At 39.2% G+C, this 24774-nt stretch overlaps 4 protein-coding genes across 4 annotated transcripts; 3 read left to right on the top strand and 1 right to left on the bottom strand.

Annotated features, from left to right (window-relative positions):
• Positions 1 to 456: 456 nt before the first annotated feature.
• Positions 457 to 2319, top strand: LOC114432445 (beta-2-microglobulin-like). Its single transcript, XM_028400466.1, has 3 exons — positions 457 to 610; positions 1371 to 1643; positions 1800 to 2319. Exons 1-3 carry the CDS (start codon positions 541 to 543, stop codon positions 1811 to 1813), a joined length of 357 nt encoding a protein of 118 aa, XP_028256267.1. The 5' UTR covers positions 457 to 540; the 3' UTR covers positions 1814 to 2319.
• A 601-nt stretch (positions 2320 to 2920) lies between these two features.
• LOC114432446 (beta-2-microglobulin-like) lies at positions 2921 to 5805 on the top strand. The gene is made up of 4 exons (XM_028400467.1): positions 2921 to 3151; positions 4584 to 4856; positions 5299 to 5327; positions 5735 to 5805. Exons 1-3 carry the CDS (start codon positions 3085 to 3087, stop codon positions 5310 to 5312), a joined length of 354 nt encoding a protein of 117 aa, XP_028256268.1. The 5' UTR covers positions 2921 to 3084; the 3' UTR covers positions 5313 to 5327; positions 5735 to 5805.
• Positions 5806 to 7060: 1255 nt separating this feature from the next.
• hspa14 (heat shock protein 14) lies at positions 7061 to 16736 on the top strand. The gene is made up of 14 exons (XM_028400464.1): positions 7061 to 7182; positions 9829 to 9909; positions 10268 to 10350; positions 11205 to 11253; positions 11718 to 11823; positions 11922 to 12012; positions 12092 to 12196; positions 13296 to 13457; positions 14437 to 14592; positions 15191 to 15293; positions 15501 to 15716; positions 15829 to 15993; positions 16419 to 16486; positions 16574 to 16736. Exons 1-14 carry the CDS (start codon positions 7126 to 7128, stop codon positions 16656 to 16658), a joined length of 1527 nt encoding a protein of 508 aa, XP_028256265.1. The 5' UTR covers positions 7061 to 7125; the 3' UTR covers positions 16659 to 16736.
• A 1437-nt stretch (positions 16737 to 18173) lies between these two features.
• prl2 (prolactin 2) lies at positions 18174 to 19578 on the bottom strand. The gene is made up of 5 exons (XM_028399992.1): positions 19557 to 19578; positions 19197 to 19384; positions 18788 to 18895; positions 18462 to 18641; positions 18174 to 18368 (listed from the first exon to the last, which is right to left on the bottom strand). Exons 1-5 carry the CDS (start codon positions 19576 to 19578, stop codon positions 18174 to 18176), a joined length of 693 nt encoding a protein of 230 aa, XP_028255793.1.
• Between the last annotated feature and the right edge of the window lie 5196 nt (positions 19579 to 24774).

Here is a 24774-nt window from a genome sequence, read left to right as displayed (position 1 = left end):
CAAACAACACCTTAATTCACAATATAGTGTATATTGACACTGTGTATTTACATAATTATATTACATTTGTATCTCATACAGAAATAAAATCTATATCTTTGACATATTTGATGACTTATCACCACCTTGTATAAAAAACGAAGAGGACAGAAAAGAAATAGTAGAAGAAAGAAAAGAAACAATTATAGAAAAAAGGAGTTTAAGACTAACACAAAACCCTTCTGTTTAGTGTGTGTAATTATCTCCTTCCTGAAACCATATGGAGGTCACACTTGTAATATAAGTGCTGTTATGAAACTGGTGACTTTGGATGTTTTAGGGAGTTTCCGCAAAACCTCCTTCGTCCACAATGATCCAAACCTATTTGATCATGTTTTACCTGGTAACAAGGTAACAGAAATTAATGATTGGATGGTGGTGTGGTAATGGGCGGAGCTACAGCCCTTGATCATATAGTACGACTGCAATGCTTTCACTTTAGTTTAGCTCGTCGAGGGAGGCAGACAGACGTCCAGAAAGAAACTGCAAAAATAAAGACAGATGGCCGTGAAACTTCTTCTGTGTTTTGCAGCCCTGGCAGCTGTCTACAGCACAGTGGAGTCCAAACACAGTAAGTATTATTTATACTGGCTCTCCTTCATTATAGAGTTATAAGCTACAGTGACCCGGATGTCCCAAAATTTCTCTCACACGCTCATCGCTCTCTTTTTATCTCGGTCTTTTCGTGTTGTCTAGCTGGTATTTGTGTTCTTTATCCTTGAAAGCAACAGAAAATTCTAGACTTTAATTAGACTTTGTGTTGTTGATTATAGACAGGCCCACACTTAACATAAATTTAAATTTTAACAAGAATACAGTAATCTGTATGTTACAGTATGATGAAATGTTACTGTAGAAACAACGAGAGAGGTGAATATGTTTTTAGTTTGTATTCAGTGGAATTCCCCTCTGCAGTTTGTTTTTAGTTTCGATTTTCTGTAAAACCATTTTCCCCTGTCTAATATCGCCCTCTAGTGGCTAGGACTCACAAAACAACAAAAAGTTCATCTTCAAAGTCTTTGTAATTTAACGCACATTTGTTATTTTATGCTATGAGGCCAGTTACTCTTTAAACTCTTTATTGACTGAACCTTGTGACCAGTAGGGAAGTAAATGTTATGATTTTGAAATGTAGATTTTACATAGGATTAATAGATAATCCCAAAAAAGAATAATAAAATAAATACATTTGGGAATAAAATATGTTGACAGCATAATCTATTCTACACATCTATTAATCTATTCTACACATATTATTTTGATGTGTAGAAAGCTGTATTTTAGTCAGTGAATCTACATAAATATCTTTTTTTTGCCTTCTTTACCCATAGCTCCACCCAAGGTTCAGGTGTACAGCCGTGACCCCGGAGAGTTCGGCAAGGGTAACACCCTGATCTGCCATGTCAGCAACTTCCACCCTCCTGACATCAAAATCCAGCTAATGAAGAATGGAGCTGAAATCCCTGATGCCAAGCAGACTGACCTGGCCTTCAAACAAGACTGGCACTTCCATCTGACCAGGAATGTTCCCTTCACACCAAAGGAGGGAGAGGAGTACTCCTGCAAAGTCACTCATGGGCAGAATGTGAAAGTTTATGCTTGGGGTGAGTCAAACGTGTTATTAATACGCATTAGATAGATAGATAAATATACTTTATTGCAATCCAGCTCCAGCTTTGTGAAAGGAATGAAAGCAGACGGAGAAGGAATTAGTGATGAAATCCATAATTTTTTTCTTTCTTTCGTACTTTTTTTTACAGAGCCAAACATGTAACTGTGGACAACTGCTCACTCTGTACCAGACACAGCTCATTTGACTCGTTCGTGTCTGCAGCATGATACCACTGCGCCATGTCTTCGTCATCTACAGCAGCATCTATTCAACATAATTCAGTTTCTTACTTTTCTTCCAAAAAAACCACCAATCAATCAATAACAATGTTTCATACCCGGTGATAGAAAATTTGCACTTATGGTTTTTACATTCTAGTGGGCTGCATGTTATGTAGTTACATAATTTATGTGTGTGTTGCTTAGATTATTTGCCTCTTATAATTGTGTTTATAAATTGAATACAAAAAGGCTTGTGTTTTTTTCACATATGATTCTTTCTATTTTAAAACTGTTCTTTTATCAGCTGTAATGACTTATTACAACTGTTTTTCTAAATTAAATGAGGGGCTGAATTGGTAACTGGTTAGATCTGTACCAAATAGAAGTGTGTTATTTGAAATGAAGATATTTGTAAACACCCTCAACAATAAAAAAAATTAAAAAATGTCTAAAATGTGTTGATGTCTTATGATTTGAAATTATTTCATAAATCAGTCCATAATCAGGATTCAGCTTTAAAACTTTGTCTGTTTTATCCGGGTGAATATTGATCAGAACTTACAACAGAAAAATAACATTGATGATTACAAAAAAATACTAAATGAAAATGTTATGCTACTAGTGCGGTTAATGCACACAGGTTTATTGTATAAAAGGTACAATACATGCATTGCTGTTCAAATTGAATTGCATAAATAAATTTCATTTAAAATTACCCTTTTTCGATTAGTAGTAGAAGTAATCCCAAAATTGTTATACCATTTAAATAATAATGGTCAGATGGTGCAAAAGAAAGAAGAATATTAAAATAGTTTTTCGAAGTCAAAGGAATAAGTTACATTCAAAATTATTATGTTGATTTCAAGCCTGTATGATCTTACATATTATGATTTTCTCCCCACATTAAACTCACGTCTTTGTATCAAATCATTTACTTAAACTGCGCCATCAGAAGCAACATGTCGGAGTAAATTCTGCCTAGCAACAGTTCTTGATAATATTTCATTGGTGGAAAATGTGTCCAGGAGGAGGGTGGGGTGAGCTCCTGAGTATCAATGCAACAAAATACGGAACATTTTTACTTTCGGTTTGCATTACACGTCAGTGTCGTCGTTTTCCCCCTTCCTGCTTGAATAACATCGCGCTTTAGGTTACATTGACTCATTTTCTCGTCCTCCCGTTCGCTGGTGTTGCCGCTGTGAGGGTGAAATCATGACGGTGTATGTCTACGCATTCCTGGGGTTATTTTGCCTCATTGGTCCTTCCGCGGCCAAACAAGGCAAGTATCAGACTGTACAGAGAGTTTAGGGGAAACTGTTTATTGTTTTATCTTTACTGTGTTTCCCTCTAAGTTCCTGATCAGGAGCAGCTGTTTGTTGTGAGTTTAATAGCTCGGCGCCATTATGCGGAGTTCTGGTGTGTTTTATGGCCTCCCCCTGTTCTTCTCGTATATAATTGTTGTCCTGTCTTCTGGTGGTCGCGTGGTGTTAGGGGCCGCGATATAAGACCAAATTTCTCTTTTCAGTGACGTCATTTGACAAGTTTGTTAAAATATTAATATATCTTTTTTGAACGATCTGAACTTAAACTCCGCCTCTGAGAGTGTTTGAGTCGCAGACCTTATCCAGGAAGAACAAGTAGGAGACATTAAATTAAATTAAATTCCTCAAAATGATTTAATGTTTGGTAGTTTTGAGCAGGGCTGAAGTTGTTTAACATATTTATGCAGAAAAAAGTAAGAGAAAATATTAATCTGTTAATTTTTTTATAGCAGTTTTTTGGAAGTGGACGTTTTTGTCCACGAATGATACAAAAGGGTAGTAATTTAGAGTGACGCCTGAGGGTTAAATTAAATTAAATTAAATTAAATTAAATTAAATTAAATTAAATTAAATTAAATTAAATTTCCCAGCAACTAGAGAAAAGAGGTGAAAGGATAAAATATTTGTTGATTGATTAAAAAAAACATGAACAAACTCAGGATTTGTATTCAGGTAAGAATTTAAGTGTGTTTTTAATATGCTTTAAAATGTAACAAAAAAAAATATATAGTGTCTTTACAATAACATCTTAATATTTATGGCTGCTTTTGCTGAATTTACCAACCCACAGAGAATACTATGCTTCAATATTTAAAAACCAAAAGAAAATCACTGTAGTCTCCAGACTCTGTCCATCTGAACCAGACCTGGTACAGATTAGCTGCAGTGGATTAGTTGTTTATGGCAATGACCTGTTAAAAGTGGGTGATCAGTGAAAGAACAGGACTTTTTACGGCTGTTTTAAGACTCAGACACAGAAGTGTCCTAAACTCTGTACTCTCAATGCAAATGTGGCTAGTGAATCTAGTGACATCATTCACCAGCCTGAACAGTGTCTCAGTATCAGAATTAGTATCACAAGAGCACTGCGATGTTTTTGAAGACTGGCACAGTATTATCAGATCACAAAGCAAAATGGAAGCAGCCTACATTTCTGGTTGCGCTAAATATATTTAACAGAGCGTTTGTTCACCCAACAACACAATACCAATGAATACTCACAACAGTATATCCAGAAGACCTGAGTGACAAGACATAGTAAATAAAACGGCAACATTAGCTTCTTTTTGATGTGTCTGGCTTATTATAGTTTAGTCAGTAAAAGTGTGGGAAATCTAATTTTGTGGTCTTACTGTATTTTCCTTATATGTGTTTTCTGTTTCTGGTTAGCAAGCCCCAACGTTCAGGTATACAGCCGTAAACCAGGAGAGTTCGGAAAAGCAAACATCTTGATCTGTCATGTAAGTGGCTTCTACCCGCCAGAAATCAGCATTCAGCTGCAGAAGAATGGAAAGGAAATACCTGATACCAAGCAGACTGACCTGGCCTTTGAGGAGAACTGGCACTACCACCTGACCAAACATGGGAATTTTATTCCAATCAAAGGCGAGACGTATACCTGTGTGGTGAACCACATGGGAAATTCCAAGACCTACACGTGGGGTATGTGTGTTTTTTTGTCTCTCTCTCTTTCTGTCTCTTTCTGTGTGTGTGTATGGAGGCTGAGAGAGAGGTCATGTTCTGTCTTTTAGCGGCGAGTTGTAAGCAGCACGAATTATATGTACAGTACGGAGTAAAACAATAAAGCTGCAGCCCTGCGAGGAAGAGCGAGTAACTCTATTCAAATGTTTAGTTTAAAAAAATTAGCTTCTTCCAGATTTAAAAATAAAATGTGCAGTTTACAGGTTTTGTTTTGTTGTTGTGTTGTTGAATGTTAAATAAATAAATATGTCTTTTATTGTATATACTATATACTATACACATGTACAATGAGATTAATTAATTTATGTTACACGTTCAATGTGATGTTAATGCTTAAGCAGATACTACCATATATTCTACTGTGTAGATGGAAGCTACATACCTGTTTTTTTTCCTGTTGCAGATCCTGATTTGTAGTTTCGTCATGTACAGGTATGTCCACTCTGTGCTATTTAACAACATGGTTTTTGAAGAAGCAAAATGCACTGTTGATTCTAAATGATTTTTATTGTTAAGAAGTATAGTTGGCCTCAGATACAAACAAAACTACTAATAATTTTTCTTATATTTAAAATGTTATTATATATATGTTTATATGTTTATATATTTTCAAAACTAAGTTGTAGTTTTTTCACCTAAATTTCCTTTTGGAAAAGTCACTGTCAAAATGAAGTCACATTATAAATTCAGTATTATTTAACTAGTAATTAGTAACTAGTAAGTAATGTAATGTCAATAAAATAAATATTTTTATGTTTGATAACAGGCTCTGTGTTTAGCTGTAGTGGTTTTATGGCATTTACAAAGTGTGTGTGTGTGTGTGAAATTCTTATACACAGGTGAAGACAGGAGATACGGCCACACGTAAAAACAGTCTGGAATCAGACGTTCATGAGAGCATCGGCAAATTTAAAAAAAAGACTGCAATGAAGAAAATATAAAGAAAGATCATCATTGAGTAGCTTTGTTTTACGAGGTGTACTGACAAGAAATTATTCTAGTGAATGAGAGCAGTTGTGATTTACTGGCATCAAAATTTCAATAATCAAAAGTGTAAAAGTGTCAACACATAACCAACCACTGTTATCATTTTAGTTAATTTTATATATATATATATATATATATATATATAAATATATATATACTGCCTTCCATTGAGCTTCATGGAAAATACATAATGCAACTCTTACATCAGCTACAATATTTTAATGAAATTATATAAGTGTTTTGCTTTTTCCTTTTCTTTAAGCATATCTTGCTCATTTAAATGCACCTTTTAAGAAGGATGGATGTTTTTAATTGTAAGGGATTTTGTTGATACTGAGGTATTCTTACTGGAATAATGGTGTTCTTCATTGGATGTATATACAATAAATCTGGCTTTACAAGTCACATGTTGCTGTTTGGGTTTTACTAACTTCCAACAAGGGGCTGAAAGCGGACTGACATCTTACAATTTTGATGAGTTTATACATCAGATTAGACTAGATTTTTTAATTCTACCTAGAGGAAATGCTGACATGATACTTATTTTAGCCTCAGAAATGTTAGGTATTTATTAACTCCATCACTATGACACTATTTACTAAGTTGAGGACAACAACGTTCACATTTTAGACAGGGAGGAAAGGTGGTATGAAAGAGGAGTTAAGGAAGCCATCTATGTTAAGCTGGAAAAACCTTCCCTTAACAGAGGTGGTGGCCTCAGACATCATCTTTCTACCACATACAATGCAGTGATTCCATCCATTCCCAGGAAGTTTGCACATACTCACAGTAAGAACAAAGGGCTGTCAACCAGTCCCCCTCCGGCAGTTTCATAGTCGTTAGCCAGTCGTTAGACACACCTGGCCCAGTCAGCCAGAACATCACAGGTAAGTATGGAAACATTTAGTGCTATTGTTTGTAAGTTTTTTTAAAGTTTTACCCAGACCCACCCACTGAGGTCTGTAACCACATATAAACCATGTTTCCCCACCAAACAGTTAGAACTGATGAAGCTGCTTGGATGAGCAGCGAAACGTCTTCTAGAAAACTCTACAAGTCCAGACGCCTTGCTTCTATCTTCTCTACGTATTTACTAACCAAATAGGAAAATCAGACACACACTCCAGCATATAGGTGGCGGTAATGCGCTTCAACCGCTGGTGGCCATCCGCCGTTAAACAAAAAGAAGAAGAACTCCCGGAAATAGTTTCTCAAGGCAAAGATCTGCACGGACCTTTACATCATGGCAGCGATTGGGGTTCATTTCGGTAACACATGTGCCTGTGTGGCGATTTTTAAGGTGAGTGCTTTCACTTTAACGCTGCGGGAGGTTTTAACGTGAGGGACATCTTTTTTCATGATCGTTGGGTTATCAGAGGTTTTATAAAGATTCGCAAATCCCACGGAAATCGTCCATGTAGCCTACAATGTGGTGTACATGTATGAATAATTCCCCTCCATCTAAACACGTGTAAATATGTGTTGGGATGTTCACATTATCAAGTCATATAATCTCCGTATTTGTTGTTTTTAATTTTTACAATGCAGGTACAGCTCAAAAGCTATTGTGCTGAGACAACTCCAACTTGTCCTATATTATGCTAGGTTGACTGAATATTCTTTAAAATACATAGTCTGATTTGTGAAATCATTATTGTATAACTTTAGAAACATTGTATGTGTGTTACATGTTTTCACAGCCTAAAAAGTTAATTCTGAGGTCATGACACCATGGTGTAGCATTCCCTACAACACTCTGTGAGGAGGCATAGTCTTCCCTTCTTCATCTCAAAAATAGTTCAGTTATATATATATATATATATATATATATATATATATATATATATATATATATATATATATATATATATTAGTATTTTATATATATATATATATATATATATATATATTAGTATTTTTATATATATATATATATATATATATTAGTATTTTTATATATATATATATATATATATATTAGTATTTTTATATATATATATATATATATATATATATATATATATATAATTAGTATTTTTATATATATATATATATATATTAGTATTTTTATATATATATATATATATATATATATATATATATATATATATTTATATATATATATATATATATATATATATTAGTATATATATTAGTACACTCAACAAAAATATAAACGCAACACTTTTGTTTTTACTCCCATGTTTCATGAGATGGACTTGAAGATCTAAACTTCATTCCAGATACACAATATTACCATTCCTCTCAAACAGTGTTCACAAATCTATCTAAATGTGTGATAGTGAGCACTTCTGCTTTGCTGAGATAATCCATCCCACCTCACAGGTGTGCCACATCAAGATGCTGATCTGACATCATGATTAGTGCACAGGTGTACCTCAAACTGCCCACAATAAAAGGCCACCCTGAAATGTGCAGTTTTGTCTCACAGCAAAATGCCACAGATGCCACAAGCATTGAGGGAGCGTGCAATTGGCATGCTGACAGCAGGAATGTCAACCAGATCTGTTGCTCGTGCATTGAATGTTCATTTCTCCACCATAAGCCATCTCCAAAGGCGTTTCAGAGAATATGGCAGTACATCCAACCGGCCTCACAACCGCAGACCACGAGTAACCACACCAGCCCAGGACCTCCACATCCAGCAGGTTCACCTCCGAGATCGTCTGAGACCAGCCACTCAGACAGCTGCTGAAACAATTGGTTTGCATAACCAAACAATTTCTGCACAAACTGTCAGAAACCGTCTCAGGGAAGCTCAACTGCATGCTCATCGTCCTCATCGGGGTCTTAACCTGACTCCAGATCGTCGCCGTAACAGACTTGAGTGGGCAAATGCTCACATTCGATGGCGTCTAGCACGTTGGAGAGGTGTTCTCTTCACGGATGAATCTCGGTTTACATTGTTCAGGGCAGATGGCAGACAGCGTGTGTGGCGTCGTGTGGGTGAGCGCTTTGCTGATGTCAATGTTGTGGATCGAGTGGCCCATGGTGGTGGTGGGGTCATGGTATGGGCAGGCATCTGTTATGGACGAAGAACACAGGTGCATTTTATTGATGGCATTTTGAATGCACAGAGATACCGTGATGAGATCCTGAGGCCCATTGTTGTGCCATACATCCATGAACATCACCTCATGTTTCAGCAAGATAATGCACGGCCCCATGTTGCAAGGATCTGTACACAATTCTTGGAAGCTGAAAATGTCCCAGTTCTTGCATGGCCAGCATACTCACCGGACATGTCACCCATTGAACATGTTTGGGATGTGCTTGACCGGCGTATACGACAGCGTGCACCAGTTCCCACTAATATCCAGCAACTTCGCACAGCCATTGAAGAGGAGTGGACCAACATTCCACAGGCCACAATAGACAATCTGATAAACTCTATGCGAAGATGTGTTGCACTGCATGAGGCAAATGGTGGTCACACCAGATACTGACTGGTTCCGAGTCCCCAGACCGCCAATAAAGCAGAAACAAAATGCACATTTCAGGGTGGCCTTTTATTGTGGGCAGTTTGAGGTACACCTGTGCACTAATCATGATGTCAGATCAGCATCTTGATGTGGCACACCTGTGAGGTGGGATGGATTATCTCAGCAAAGCAGAAGTGCTCACTATCACACATTTAGACAGATTTGTGAACAATGTTTGAGAGGAATGGTAATATTGTGTATCTGGAATGAAGTTTAGATCTTCAAGTCCATCTCATGAAACATGGGAGCAAAAACAAAAGTGTTGCGTTTATATTTTTGTTGAGTGTATTATATATGTTAGTTTTAGATCAGGAAAAAATATTTACAGTACAGAAATGTTCAACAGCTTATCAGACTGTGGTTACTGTTAGGTGTTATTAAATTTAAGGATTCTTGATGGTGGCCTTCAGCTTCCTGTGGGGATCTGTGTGTGTGTTGTTCAGGATGGACGGGCTGATGTGGTCGCCAATGATGCAGGAGACAGAGTGACTCCGGCCGTGGTGTGCTACAGAGACACTGAGCAGGTATATTTGATGTTTACAATGTCCACCTCAGTTTGAGTCGTGAAATATTTAACAAACATCAAAGATTATAGAACGGTCAGAACATCATCCTGCACCTTAATCAGTGTGCTTGTAATTGTACATGTTGTTCAAAGAAGCAGTAGCATGCTGCCTACATACTGCTTATCATTGTTATTAGTAGTCATAGTGTCGTTGTTGTTATTGTTATGTACACTGTTGTTTGTTATTATACCTATACAAGTACACACATCTTAGAGTGGTCATTGTTACTTTATTTTGGGGTAACCTATGAAAAAGTGGCTTTGTCTTGTGTCTGCTCATGCACTGTTTTTTTTTTTTTTTTTTAAATATTTTGCAGATTGTGGGTATTGCAGCAAAACAAGGACGCGTCCGCAATGCTGCCAACACAGTAGTTAAAGTGAAACAAGTACTGGGGAGAAGGTAATATAATCTTTACAAAGTTTAAACCTGCAGAACACACTATATCATTATACAGTACCAGTCAAATGTTTGAAGACACCTTGAGTACCTATGAGTGCTTTATAAGTACAGACCATTTACATTTAGCCACCACTGCATTCGTTGCAACTGATCTGAAGACTCTTCTGAACAAGAAGAAGAGGGATTTCATGCCCAAAGACCATGCTGAGCTCAGGAGAGATCAGAAGAAGCCACAGTCTAAAAAGAGCATAGGGATACCTACAGGAGGAAACTGGAAGGAAAACTGGAGGAGAACCAGAGCAGGGACATGTGGAGTGGGATGAAAGGGGAGTTGTGTGGCTGAAGGGTTTTAACTGGTGTGAGTTCAGCTCACCCTCTTCTGGGCATCCACCTTGTCAGCAAGCTGAACTGGTTCATAAACAGGAGGACAGCAGGACCAAGCTGCAAATGTTTTACTGCTCGGTGGTCTCCAACACTATATTCTATGCTATTCTCTGCTGTGTTGTGCTGAAGTGGCAGGATGAAGATTTCTGACACCAGCGGACTCAGTAAGGTGCTGGGAGTTGAGCTGGAGTCTGGCAGATGTGACAGAGGAGAATACTGGGAACACTCATTATTTTCAATGCTTGGTGGCTATTGTGAACAATCTAAAAGTTTAATAGTCTTAATAGTCTTGATGTCTTCAGTATGAACATAGAAAATAATCCAAATGAATAAGAAGGTGTGTCCAAACATTTGACTAGTAGTGTTGTTTAGTTCACTTGTATTTAGTTTGAAGTAAATGTAACACAGATATGACTGTTTATCTTTTTATTTATTATCTAATTGCAATGACTCTTTCTTTGAATATGTAGGTTTGATGATCCAGAAACCCAAAATCACAAAAAGGAGACAAAGTGTCAGGTAAGTTGATAAATTTTTTTGTGTGTGTGTGTGTGTGTGTGTGTGTGTGTGTGTGTGTTTAAATATGACCCAAATTATCTAGGTACACGTATAGATAATATACAGAAGACGCTCCCTGACTCCCCTGGCTTACAGTGATGGCATTGCTAGATAGTTGGAGTTGGAGCACACTCTGCAGGACCAACAATGCAATGACATCATTTCCTCAAGTGATAAAGCACCTTTTAGTATTGGACACTTTAGGTTCAGGTTTGGATAGGTAATTACGTTTTTTCAAGGACCACTGCCATCCACTTTCATTAAAAAAATAAAAGAACCATACTACTCCCAATCTAACGTGGACCTTGTTGAAAAGTTCTGCGGGCCCATTCCAGCCCAGCCATATTTTGCCCAGGTCAGGCATTAATCTGAGCACTTCTCTGTGTCCTGTACTGACAAATCTAAGCAGTCAGTTCTGTTTTCAGGTAGTCAGCAGGGAAGAGAGGCCTTATTATGAGATCACAGCAGGGGCTCACCCAGAGTATATTGCTCCAGAGGATGTTGCAAAACTCATCTTCCACAAAATGAAAGGTATATATACACACACACACACACACACACACACACACACACACACACTTCAGCACTTACATAAACAGTAAATTGGTTGTTTATTCTGGTTTACACAGAAACTGCTCAGTCTGCTCTGGGTTCTGACATTACTGACGCAGTCATCACTGTCCCTTTTGAGTTTGCACATGCTCAGAAACAGGCTCTAAGGTAGGTGGCACAGCAGCTGCACCATTGCTTTTCATGTACATGTCTCTCTAAAGTCTACTATTTTGTGTGGCATGTCCAGGGATGCTGCTGAAGCTGCTGGGTTCCGTGTACTGAGGCTGATCCATGAGCCAGCTGCTGCTCTTTTGGCCTATAACATTGGACAAGAGTGCTCATCGGGAAAGAGGTAACACACAGGAAACAACTGTTGTTTCTATACTGAGGTTTGCTGGGAATTGTTGTTAATTATTAGTATGTTAAGATTACGTGGAGAAACTTTTATCCCCTTGTGAAATCACAGGTATCTTTTTTTAGCCAAAAACAAGTACCGTAATTAAAAAGAATTATTTGCCACAGTGTGTAAGCTGTCTACAAGTCTAGAAAGGCACAAATATGTGTATAAAGGTAGAAACATGCTATTAGCGTAATGTAAATTAATACAATCTGCAAGTCCATTCTCCTTTTGTGCCCTACTTACACAGGCAGGTGTGAGAGTGGGTTACTATGGTTACAGTCATTATCTCAGATGTTCTAAAACCTACTCTAAGTAATGTAAAAAAATTACAAAACAAGTGTATGTAAAAAGCAATATGCATAACATCGTTTAAACTGCCCACCAGGCTAACTAATGTGATGGGAGCAGTCTTAGTCTTTTTGAAGGTGCAAGTTGGGGTATGATTCAGTCTTCTTGGAAGCAGTGGGGGTAGGGTGGGGGTAGGGTGGGGGTAGGGTGGGGGTAGGGAGGGGAGAGAGTTAAGTCTTCTTACAGCATGGCGGAGACACAAAGGCGGAAGGAGCCATGTTAGGGGTAGGTGGGGTTATATAATATGCACATCCATCTTTAGAAAGGTGCTAATTTGCCTTTTACTTGCACAATTTTCAGAATCTTGCAAAAGTGCACATCGCCATGGAAACTGACAAACATTTGAAGAGTTGAATTAAGGGCAAGATTAAAGATTCAGTTTCTCATAAACATTTAAACCAATTAGCTGAACCCATAAGTAATCAATAACCATCTCTCAATTGTTAAAAACAACACTTGAATTACATTCTGACTGATAATAAAGCAGCATAAGAGTGTGTGTGCCTGGTTTGATACAGTGTTTTAGATTGTTCTCTGGCCTTTACAGCTTTTGTGTTTTATAAATGAGGCTCCTTTGTGTTAAACGCATTAAGGCAGTTTTTACCTCTCACACGTGAGCCCTCCTTGTTGTATTATCTGTCATCATGTTCATCAGTTTTCAGACACGTGATGGTATGACGATGTTATGCACTGTGATTGACAGCCATGTTCTGGTGTATAAACTGGGCGGGACATCCCTGAGTGTGACGGTGCTGCAGGTAAACGGGGGAATGTTTCGGGTTCTCAACACTCGCACTGATTACAGCATCGGAGGGGAGAGCTTCACACAGGCTTTGGCACAGCATCTGGCCTCAGAGTTTAAACGGTAAGTACTGTTTTTGTTGCTTTGCTATCATATATTAGTAGATACAACGACCTATGTCTTTCTCATCTATATAACACTGTTAACTATTTTCACACAAGCTAGAAATTACTGTAAAAGGATATTACTATCACATCTAAGAACAATCCTCTTTCTTCAGACATAGTACAAAAGAAAGTTAATGCCTACAAAGCAGCAAAAGTGCTTCTATGGTTTAAAAACTGGAGTGATATGTTTTATCAAGAAGCTCAACCAGAGCATATTTAAACAGGCAGGGGTAGGAAGAGAAACATTTGGAAGGTTCTCTAAAGAAGGTTGTACAGAGTCTAGAACCACTGACAGAACCCTAGTTTAGGATTTTATCTGGAGCTGAGGTGTCAGAGAAGACAGTCACTAGAGTCCTACACAGGAATAAAAGGCCAGATCAAGTCCAAGAAAAACTCCACTTCTGCAAAAAACCTCCAACCCAGATGGGACAACCTGGAGACAGATAATACATATGAGAAGTGTCAAAGTCATTTTGTCAGATGAAACCAGACTAGAGCTCTTTGATCACAGAATTATTGCCTTTGCTTGGACAAAGATAAGGGATGCGTCAGTGCTTCTGGAACCTTCAGGAACCTTGTCAGCGTGGAAGGAATCATTTAAAAAGGTGACTGAAACTGACTGAAGACAGGCTCTTGGTTGTTGTCAACAACCCACAGCATACATATCTGCTAAGACCAAGGTGGATGTTATTGACTGCCCTCCACAGAGCCCAGACTTAAATCTGATTAGAAATCTGTGCATTGTACTAAAGACCAGGATCCATGCAGGAGACTTTTTGATTTCAAGGAACTCGAGATTCACCAACAGGAAGGGGCTAGGATTTCATTATCAAACAAAAAGGATATATAACTAATGTAGTTGAACTAGAGGGACCTTTTCATATGTGCAGTAATAATTTTGTCTCCAACTGTATGTGTCTATATTTGTTGCACAGAACCTTTAAGTATGATGTAAGCAACAACGCTCGAGCAATGCTGAAACTGATGAATGGAGCAGACATGGCCAAACACTCGTTGTCCTCTTTGGGATCAGCCAACTGCTTTGTTGACTCTCTGCATGATGGCTGTGACTTTGACTGCAACATCTCGAGGTGAGCAAAATGATTAGAAAACATAGGTTATAGTGATGTTATAAATTGATGTACTTCTGTACTGAGCAATGCAGAACCAGACTAAAGGGTAATTTTATGAAAAAGCTGTTTAATTGATGATGGTAACATTTTTATGGTACTATAGTGATTACAGGCTAACAATCTATGAGAGACGTTAAAATAATTATAACACAGCCAGCAAACCTAGACAAGGTCAGTGGCATCCTCAAGTTATGAATGAGATTATGCACTTGTCTTATGGGGTGGGAATCCATGTTAGGGTGGGATGGTTAGAAATGTGCAGGTTCAGGCCAGAGAGCTGGTTTATATTGACACCAGCGGAGCAGACCAAGTCCAGGGTGTGGGTGTCCACAAATTCAGTGGCAGATTTGCAACTGGTGGACATCCAAATCTCATAGAACAAGAACAGGGGTGAAGATGGTGATGACTTTAAAATACGGCAATGCCAGATGACCGCACTGCTAATACTGGTTAAATAACAATTAAATACAGTGTTGTTACATATAGAAATATTATTTGTATGACATTGTGGGTGTAGCTGAATACAATCTTAGTGTGGGTCTTTTTTTTCCTCCAGAGCTCGATTTGAGCTACTCTGCTCCTCACTGTTCAACAAAAGCATCCAGCCAATCAGACCTCTGCTGGAGGAGGCAGGACTTTCTACCAGCAACATCAACAAGGCATGTCATTAGCGTTTGTGTTCACAAGAAGCCGACTTTGCATGCGCAGCATTGTTTTTGTTGTTGTTGTTATACAAATCTAAAGTGCCTTTAGCACACCCTGCTAAAGATGCTAATGATGTAATAAATAAGAAGTAGTTCAACTAACTAACCATTAAAACTCCAGAAAGATGTCAATAGTAATGATATGCTGTGTGTGTGTTGTAGGTGGTTCTTTGCGGTGGCTCTGCTAGGATACCACGTCTCCAGCAGATGATCCAAGACATGTTTCCTGATGTGGAGCTTCTTAGTTCAGCACCTCCTGATGAGGTCATTGCTGTGGGAGCAGCTCTTGAAGCAGGCCTACTAGTTGGCAGAGAAGACCTTTCTCCTGAGAAAGAGTGTGTCAAAATGGAAGTTTCTGCCACTGACATATTAGTAAAGGTACAGTAATCTCTTCTAGATTCAGTGTGTTGTGTATCATTTGCAATAGTGAGAGATTGCATAGATGAATCCTCATCTGTTCTGTCTGTTCTTGGTTGTGTTTCTGTTACAGGAGGTGGATGAATCTGGAGCTGAGATTTTTACTGTTGTTCTTCCGTCCGGAACCCCACTCCCTGCTCGTAGACATCATATCCTGAGCGGAGGGGGGAAACTGTCCTCCCTTTGTTTGGAGATATACCAGAGATCTGTCACAAAGCAACCAGAAAAACTCTCCAAGGTAAAGGACTGGATCCATTTTCAAGACTGCAAATATGTTTGCCCAACTGCAGATGCCCGACGCCGTTGTGAACCCTTTGAACTTCTGCATTGCTCCTCTCCGCCACGGTGCAATTCACCACTAGATCGGTAGAGACACATTATGCCAGTTTAGACAGTGGTTGCTAGCATTACATCTAACAGGTGGGTTCATTAGTTTCAGTGCTGCCAGACACAACACACTTGCGTCCAGCATGTGGTGTGGGTGCACCAAACTGCAAATACGCAAGCTGCAGCTGATGCAAAAAAGGAGACAATCTAATGGAACACAGAGTGATGTAAAAATGTTATCTTAGACTCCTACATTCAAGGATGGAACCACCTATTCACTGTCAACTGCGAAAATACAAAAATATTTTTAATGTAAATTGTATTCTCTCTGCACAGATAATCATTAAAGACCTGCAGCCTGGAGAAGAGAGCCACAAGATTGACACTGTGGTGACCATGAAAAGGTATCTGTTCTTTGATTGTCAGTGCATTGACCGCTTGATTTGATTGCTAGTATTTTATTTTTTATTTATGTATTTTTCCTTTTGCAGAGATGGTTCCCTTCATGTTTCCTGTGTAGAACAAAGCAGTGGAAAATCAGAGATCATCACCATAGGAGCAGCAGCAGCATCATGAGTCCGCTCCATAACACACAGTATTGGTGTAATGTGTTGTTTTTTTCCTTAATAAAACGTCGTTCATAGATGTTATGAATTTCAGATCATAATGTGTTAACACACTTTTGGGCAATATTTTATTGGACATCCATCAAGGTATCCATCAAGTATGCCTTACCGTTTGTAAGGCATACTTGATGGATACCTATTACACACTGCTGTCAGAGAGCATTTAGGTTCACTGTAATTACAGTATGATTAGAGCAACACTCAATTCTAACACTAACACTAGCTTGGTTAAGATGTGCCTTCCTTTGAAAGATATTAAATATTTATTGATTCGTTGTAGCCATTAAGACTTTATCTATTGGCACAAGATTAACTGCTAATACAGTGGTATAAATCCAGCTTTCAGATTATGCATTAGTGGCAAAGCAGGCAGCGCCAACAATCAGCCAAACACCACCGGGAGCACACAGTGACTTAATCCCCATAGAGCAATGTGTTTTTTTTTACAGATAAAATAAACATTTACAGCCTTGCACTGTTTTTTAAGGTAACTTACTCTTTTTTATTACATTAAATTTAATATTTTGAGTAATGAAGGATGGCACTGCTTCAAGTGACTGGTTCACAACTGCCTGCCCACTGCTCCACTCACGTTCCAACTGTTTGCCTGTTGTTGGATTAATGGGGAGTTCAGTGAGACTCTTCAGTAAAGTATGTTGAAAAAGGTCAAAAGAAGGAAGAAAGATGAAATGGGTGAAATGACACCTGTCAAATTATTTACATGGTGCCAGCCCGCTGCTGATTGGTCAATCACCCATCGGCCTGTAAACTAAATGAAGTTAACCCGAATGGTCATTCAATGGTGAGGGCAGAATGTTAACCGTCAATCATTTACACCCAGAGCAGAGTGGGAGCAGATTTAATGAGCCCATTTAGATATATCCCGTGTTATTCTTTTAACTATTTGGTGCTGTTGCCACTTTAGGTTTCACTAAAACTAAATGTTAAACTGTTGTATGTTAATTAGACAATCACTTTAAGTAAGGAGGGCTTAGCCCCACTAGCCCATTTACAGCAGCCATCCCTGATACCCTGATGTCCCTGACTTTTCTTTGTAAAAATGACAAAAACAATGAATAATGAATGAATAGTTTATATATAATAGTAGTGTATAACTACTATATTTACACATAAATGCATTTGCTGGAGTCAGTCACAAGCCAGGAATTTGATATATAATTTTGAGTTTTGAAATGTGGCACAATATTTATTCCATAGAAATATGCTTCCATTGTTCATTGTATAAAGTTTGTCGAGGATGGACTAAAAGTAAATATTTAATGCAGGGTTGGGCAGAGTATTTGGGCTCTAGAGTAGCGTTCCAGTCATAATTGTACTAAACATACAGTATCAGTAAGTATCTGATAATTTGCAAAGAGAAAACACAAAAACTACAAGCCTTTCCGTGTCATTTTTAACCAAAGCTTTCCCAATAAAATGTTAGTATTTTGTAAAATACAGCATTTTAACATCCATACTCTGGAACAATGCGACATTTAAGGATTTTCAGGTAATTCTGGACCTTGTTGGAGTCCCGACGAAAACAGTAGAGAAGGTCATAGTTTTTCATCAGACGCCATTCAGCACTGTCTGATTCCAATAAAGCCTCAGGAGATGCCAGGCTGCTGACAGAGTTACTCATTATTCCCAACATTTGCATCTGGAGCACAAGAAACACACAGATGAACATCAACATTCTACAATTACAAAAAAAAACAAATAATACCTACGAGGGCAACACATACACACATACCTTTTCTACCATTTTCTGTACTCCTTTTTGTAGTTCGTGCACCATGTCACTAATTTCAAGAGATTTGTTGGAGCTGAAGTTATTGAAATCATGATGGCGAGCCATGCTCTGGTGGAAATGTGACAGCGGATCTCTCCACGCCACCAGAAGCTTGAGAATGACCTCTGTCAGCTCCTCCCTCTATGGTGACAGAAATACAGTTGAATCAGTTCAAAATGTAACAGTCTTCCGGGTCATAGAGGTCAAAGGATGAGAACACTACATTCTTATTGTAAACGTGACGTACACTGCTGATGTCAATGAAATGTTTAAAAAGGTTAATTTACCGCCATTCTCTGAGCATTTTCCTTGCCATTTGGGGTAAGGATGGAAGAGGTGTGACAGTTGCGACTGACCCGGCCAATCTGATTCTTACTGGGCAGGAAGTAAAGTTCCTGTCAGGATAAATATGAATGAAATACCAGAGGTCAGATGTCACCTAAATGTCAGCTTTTGGCTTGAATACAGAGTGGAATCAAATTTTACAATGGTCTGCTCTGCACACACGTTTGTTTACGTGGCTAAATATTTATTTAGTAGACCAGAGATACACTGTGTGCACACTTTTACTCTCTACATTACATGGTTACATATATACTTTCACTGGGGTAAAGTTACAAACCTTTAAAATTATTTATTATTATTAGCAATGACTAAATCAAAATAAAACACTGTTAAAATCATAAGGATACTCACAAACTCAGAGTGTAGGTCATTTGAAATACCATGCATCCTGGCCGAGTGCTGAATGACCCGATCAAACAGGTTGGCCAGGGAGAGGACATGACACCCAGCCTGGGCATTGGTACAGGGGGGTGCTGCACCCACAGTGGTCAGCCTGCTACAGAACATCAGACACACAAACACCACCCACACGACACACACTAGGAGAGACCAAACAAAACAAAAAAAAACACATGGAAGAAAAAGTAAAATCAAACCATTGCTAAAGTGAAAAAAAGAACAGTTTTAACCCGAGCTGTATAAATGAATAGGAACAGGAAGAGAAGAGGTTAATGATTCCTTATTTTATAGTTTTATTCCAGAGATACCTGCCTGATCTGATGTGTCCAGGCATCCTGTATGGCATGAATCAGCTGTTGTCCAAAGACGTTTTTCTTTTGTTTTCTTTTTTAATGCTCTGAGTTTTAACTGAGCTTCCTTCACTGACAGTTTTTCATTTATTCTTCCATGGCAAAGAATAGAGAGGCAGAGAGAGGAGAGGCTGATTAGATATATATGGAGAGAGAGAGAGGAAAATAAGGGAGTGAGGGAGGGGGGGACTCTGCCTCTTGTGACTGGACAAGAATAATGGTGAGAAATAAAAAAATAAATTAATAGCAAAAATAAATGGCAATGATGAAGAGAATACATGAGCAGAAATAGCCCGTCTTCCTGACTGTTCTTCTTTAACCCTATAGGCATCGTGAAGCAGCGCAGAGGCCTCCTCCCCATGTGACATCATAATATAAATTCAGGCCGATGCACAGATGGCTGCATACACACCATTTTTTGTGTCTGTTAGGAATGACCCCACAAACCCAGACTGTTAATTAATCCAGTGCTTTTATTCTGGTAAGAAGGAGAAGTCACAAACGTCTCTGAAGGAACGCTCAAGGTCTTCTCTGAGCACGCTTCTTATACCTTTTGTTATCTGACAGTCACAAGTAAGTCATAACAGAGCCATGCACAGTTAAAAGTCACAGAAGCATAAGCATGCTCACAAGAGTCATCTCTTTAGGATGAGGTTAAAAGTTTATGCGTTGTACATTACACCTGAGCACATGAGGAAGCATGCTGCATACATAATTCCCAGAAAAAGGCTTTCACTGTTTTGTTTTCTGATTCAGTTTCTTGGTTATTTTAGTGTGAGTGTGTTTTCCTGGTGTGTTTTAATTGTTTCCTTGTCATCCTGAGTTCCTGTTTTTTTTTCTTATTTTTGTATTTCCTGTTCTCCTTGTGTATCCACGTCAGTTTTACTTCACCTGCTCTGCCCTAATGTGCTTCACCTGTGTCTCATTGTCTTCCCTGCCCTTGTGTGTTTAGTGTCTTCCTTCACTCCCTGCCAGTTTCGTCTTCTGTGTAATTGAGTGTGTTACTGAGCACTCCAGCTGGATTGGATTATCTGCACACCTCAGCTAGTCTTGCATTTGACACAAATAGCACATGAAGACGAATCTCCAGAAATCTAATAATAATAATAATAATAATAACTATCTAGATACCCTCCTGTTGAGACATGAACTAACCCATGATTCAAAAGAGCAGCCTATCTATAAAGACATCATTAGGGCCCGAGCACCGAATGGTGCAAGAGCCCTATTGAAACCCTTAGGATTATTATTCCCCCCCCCCCCACCCCCCCTTTGATCGCATTTTTGGGGGCCTTAACATGCCCTAAAAATCACCAAACTTGGTAGAAAAATTCATTTGCCCGAAAAATTTTGAAATTTGCTGACTTTTGAAATGCACATAGGAAAATGGCTCTATAGCGCCCCAACGCGTAGCCCCTCTGGCCGGTTTGACACAGCATTATGAAAATTGGCACACATATGTATCACCTCAAGACGCACAAAAAAGTCTCTTGGACCCACCCTCCAAACCCAACAGGAAGTCCGCCATTTGAAGGTTTGTGGCCATTTTTGGCGATGTGTGACCCTGCTGCAAAACTTTTCACGCCTCGCATACTTCATGGAATTGAGCTGAAATTCACTGTGTCCACTCAGGACACCATAGGGAATAGACGCATTCCAAAACTCTTACAAAAGTCTGACGGTGTGGCCGGGGCGTGACCATTTCAGAGGAAACAGGAAGTCGCTATAACTTATTCGTTTTCTGTCCAATCTGTACGAAATATCACATGTATGATCAGAGTCTGACCCTAAACACATCTGTACAACAATATTGAGGCTTTGATAGTGCGCCACCTACTGGCTACACAAAATGTTGTGTTTTCATAGGTTTTTCTGCCTGCCCCTGTGGCCTGTTTTGAGTAGGGTCATGAAAATTGGCACACATGTGTATCACCCCAAGATGCACAAAAAAGTCTTTTGGACCCCCCCTCCAAACCCAACAGGAAGTCCGCCATTTGAAAGTTTGTGGCCATTTTTGGCGACGTGTGACCCTGCTGCCAAACTTTTCACGCCTCGCATACGTCATCGGATTGAGCTGAAAGTCACCATGTCCACTCAGGACACCATAGGGAATAGACGCATTCCAAAACTCTTACAAAAGTCTGACGGTGTGGCCGGGGCGTGACCATTTCAGAGGAAACAGGAAGTCGCTATAACTTCTTCGTTTTCTGTCCGATCTGTACAAAATGTCACATGTATGATCAGAGTCTGACCTTAAACACATCTATACAACAATATTGAGGCTTTGACAGAGCGCCGCCTACTGGCTATACAAAATGTTGTGTTTTAATAGGTTTTTCTGCCTGCCCCTGTGGCCTGTTTTGAGTAGGGTCATGAAGATTGGCACAAATGTGTATCATGCCAAGATGCACAAAAAAGTCTCTTGGACCCCCCATCCAAACCCAACAGGAAGTCCGCCATTTTGAAATTTCTGTTAATTTTTGGCGATTTGTGACCCTCCTACAAAACTTTTCACGCCTCGCATACTTCATCCAAATGAGCTAAAACTCACTGTGTCAACTCAGGACACCATAGGGAATAGACGCATTCCAAAACTCTTACAAAAGTATTACGGTGTGGTGGGGGCGTGGCCTTAAAGTTGACCATTCACCATTACAAAGGAACTCCCTGTATTTTTTGCCCTGACGAGTGGCCCGGCTGGCCAGTTTGACACAGGATCATGAAAATTAGCACACATGTGTATCACCCCAAGACGCACAAAAAAGTCTCTTGGACCACCCCTCCAACCCCAACAGAAAGTCCGCCATTTTGACTTTTGTGGCCATTTTTGCCTATTTGTGACCCTGCTACAAAACTTTTCATGCCCTGCATACTTCATGCAATTGAGCTGAAATTCACTGTGTCCACTCAGGACACCATAGGGAATAGACGCATTCCAAAACTCTTTCAAAAGTATTACCGTGTGGCGGGGGAGTGGCCTCAAAGTTGACCATTCGCTTACTTTATGCAATGTGGACAAAATCTTACACTACCGCTATGGACCCGAGTCTGAACAGATATACATGCTAATAGGATGATACGGTCATAGCGCAACCTACTGGTAGCAGGAAAGTTTGGTTGTAAACATGTGTTTGTTGTACATCTCTGCAAATGAGAGGAGAGTAGAGCATAGGACAGGAGAGTATAGGAGACAAGAGCATAGGAGAGAAGACAGCGATACCCCTGTGGATTGCAAGGTGTGCGAGGGCCCGCAATGCTGCTTGCAGCTTTAATTTTCTTTTGTTATTTGCGTGCTGGAACGATTTGTTTTCTTTTGTCATCCAAGGTGCGTCCCTCACTAGACAAGTTATAACCCAAATATTTGACAGCTGTTTTCCAGAGCTACAGTGTGTTTTTGCTGACATTGTGCCCTTGATCTGAGAGGTGGCACAGATGAGCCAGTGTGTCTGCTTCGCACTGTTCTTCCATCTTTGAAAAGATAAGAATAGCATCAATATCAACAATATCTGACTCCCAGAGGGCGGTGTGAACTTTGTTGTTAGTTGACATAGTTTGGGAGGAAACAGTTGGACTCTCTCAAAATCCTGTGGTACACTTCGTATATATATTGTGGTATATTTCTTTTGCTCAAACTGAAATGCAAACCAGAATTGACTGGACTTTTAGGTGTTTTATTTAGCCCCTATACGTCTGCTGGTTCAGTGGACCATAAAGTTTCTTGCACTTCCTTCAGGATTGTTGAATGGTAAGGTTAGCTGCAAAGGACAGGAGGCCAGTCACAGACCGTGACTACACTGTGTGACTCACAGTCTAGTCTACTGTCATGCTGCTGTCAAACACGAGCTCTGCTATCATTGGAGCTGATAGAGCCACCTGATTGGTTTAAACTTCAGAGATAGCAACACAATCCATATTTGTGTGTAGATAGAGGCAACATTTTGGCTAAACTGTATAACTCACGATGTTCGTCACACACACATGCATAATGACGTCTTTTCTTTGTAGAATCTGTGCTGATCTGTCTCAGACTTCCTTTGTCCTCGGGCTGTATCATGATGTCACGGGTGAACTGATTCATACGAGACCTTAACAGGAAGCTGCCGTGACTCTGTTGATGTCATTTTCCTGCTGCGGGGACAGAGGACAGACAGCCAGGACGTAGTTGCTTGTGGACATTATGAGTGAGTTAATATAATTGCTTTCCCTTTTTAATCCCAGTTGATTGTGTTCTCTGTTAAAAGTCTCCAGGTATTTTTTGTTCATGCTCCCTTCCTTTTTTCCCATCCATACTGTTTTTAATGCTCTGTGCCCCCCCCACACATCAGATTCTGATTTATTATATTATTTGTAGTGCCCATCACCTCATTTACACTATTTACGCCTGTCTGGATATTAGTGTCATCTGTGTACTGCACAGTCTTGTGCACAGATATTAACCCCTCTAATATGTACAGTTTGGCCGACCACTGTCTCTAGAGGCTCTGGCAGATGGTTTGCTGACCAGTGATAGCTTACGACATAATCATGTCAAGGTGTGGGCTACAGGTCAGAATTCATTGATGTCTTCAGTGACATCATCAATGACATTATAACTTGTACTCTCTATCAGGGTCTCAGGAAGTACAGTGAGGCACATGGAACAAAAATGTGCAGACATTCTGATGGTGCCTCATGGTGCCTTCTCTTATGGTGGACTCGACAGGTTAACCCAGATCTATCTGTGTGGTCCTTCAAGCAGCCATTTGAGGACCTGCTGTTTTTAGGACTAATGTTGGTCACTCCTTATCAATTCAATACGGGACAGCAGGAATTACACTGACATGCAGTAACTTTGGCTCAAACATTTAATATAATCCAATCGTAGTGATTATTAGATTGATTGATTTATTCATGTCACCCACAGCTGAAGTGTCCAACAGACAAGAGAAAGAAACGGGTACACAAGACTTTAACCATCAAAGGTACACTCTTCATAATAGAAACTTAAAAAAAACTTCAGAACTTGTACTTGAATGCAGCATGAGTGACACTGAGGGAAATATGAGCAACGTGTGTACAACTGTTAACAAAATTCTTGTCTTTTTAAAAATACATAATTTTATGATTTATGTCATTACTGGACAAATACACAGATTCATATTATTCCTACTCATATTAATGTTTGTCGATCTATATATTTT

Source organism: Parambassis ranga, chromosome 2, assembly GCF_900634625.1.
Source record: "Parambassis ranga chromosome 2, fParRan2.1, whole genome shotgun sequence".
Taxonomy (NCBI): Eukaryota; Metazoa; Chordata; class Actinopteri; family Ambassidae; genus Parambassis; species Parambassis ranga.
This window is presented reverse-complemented; position numbering and strand designations above follow the sequence as displayed.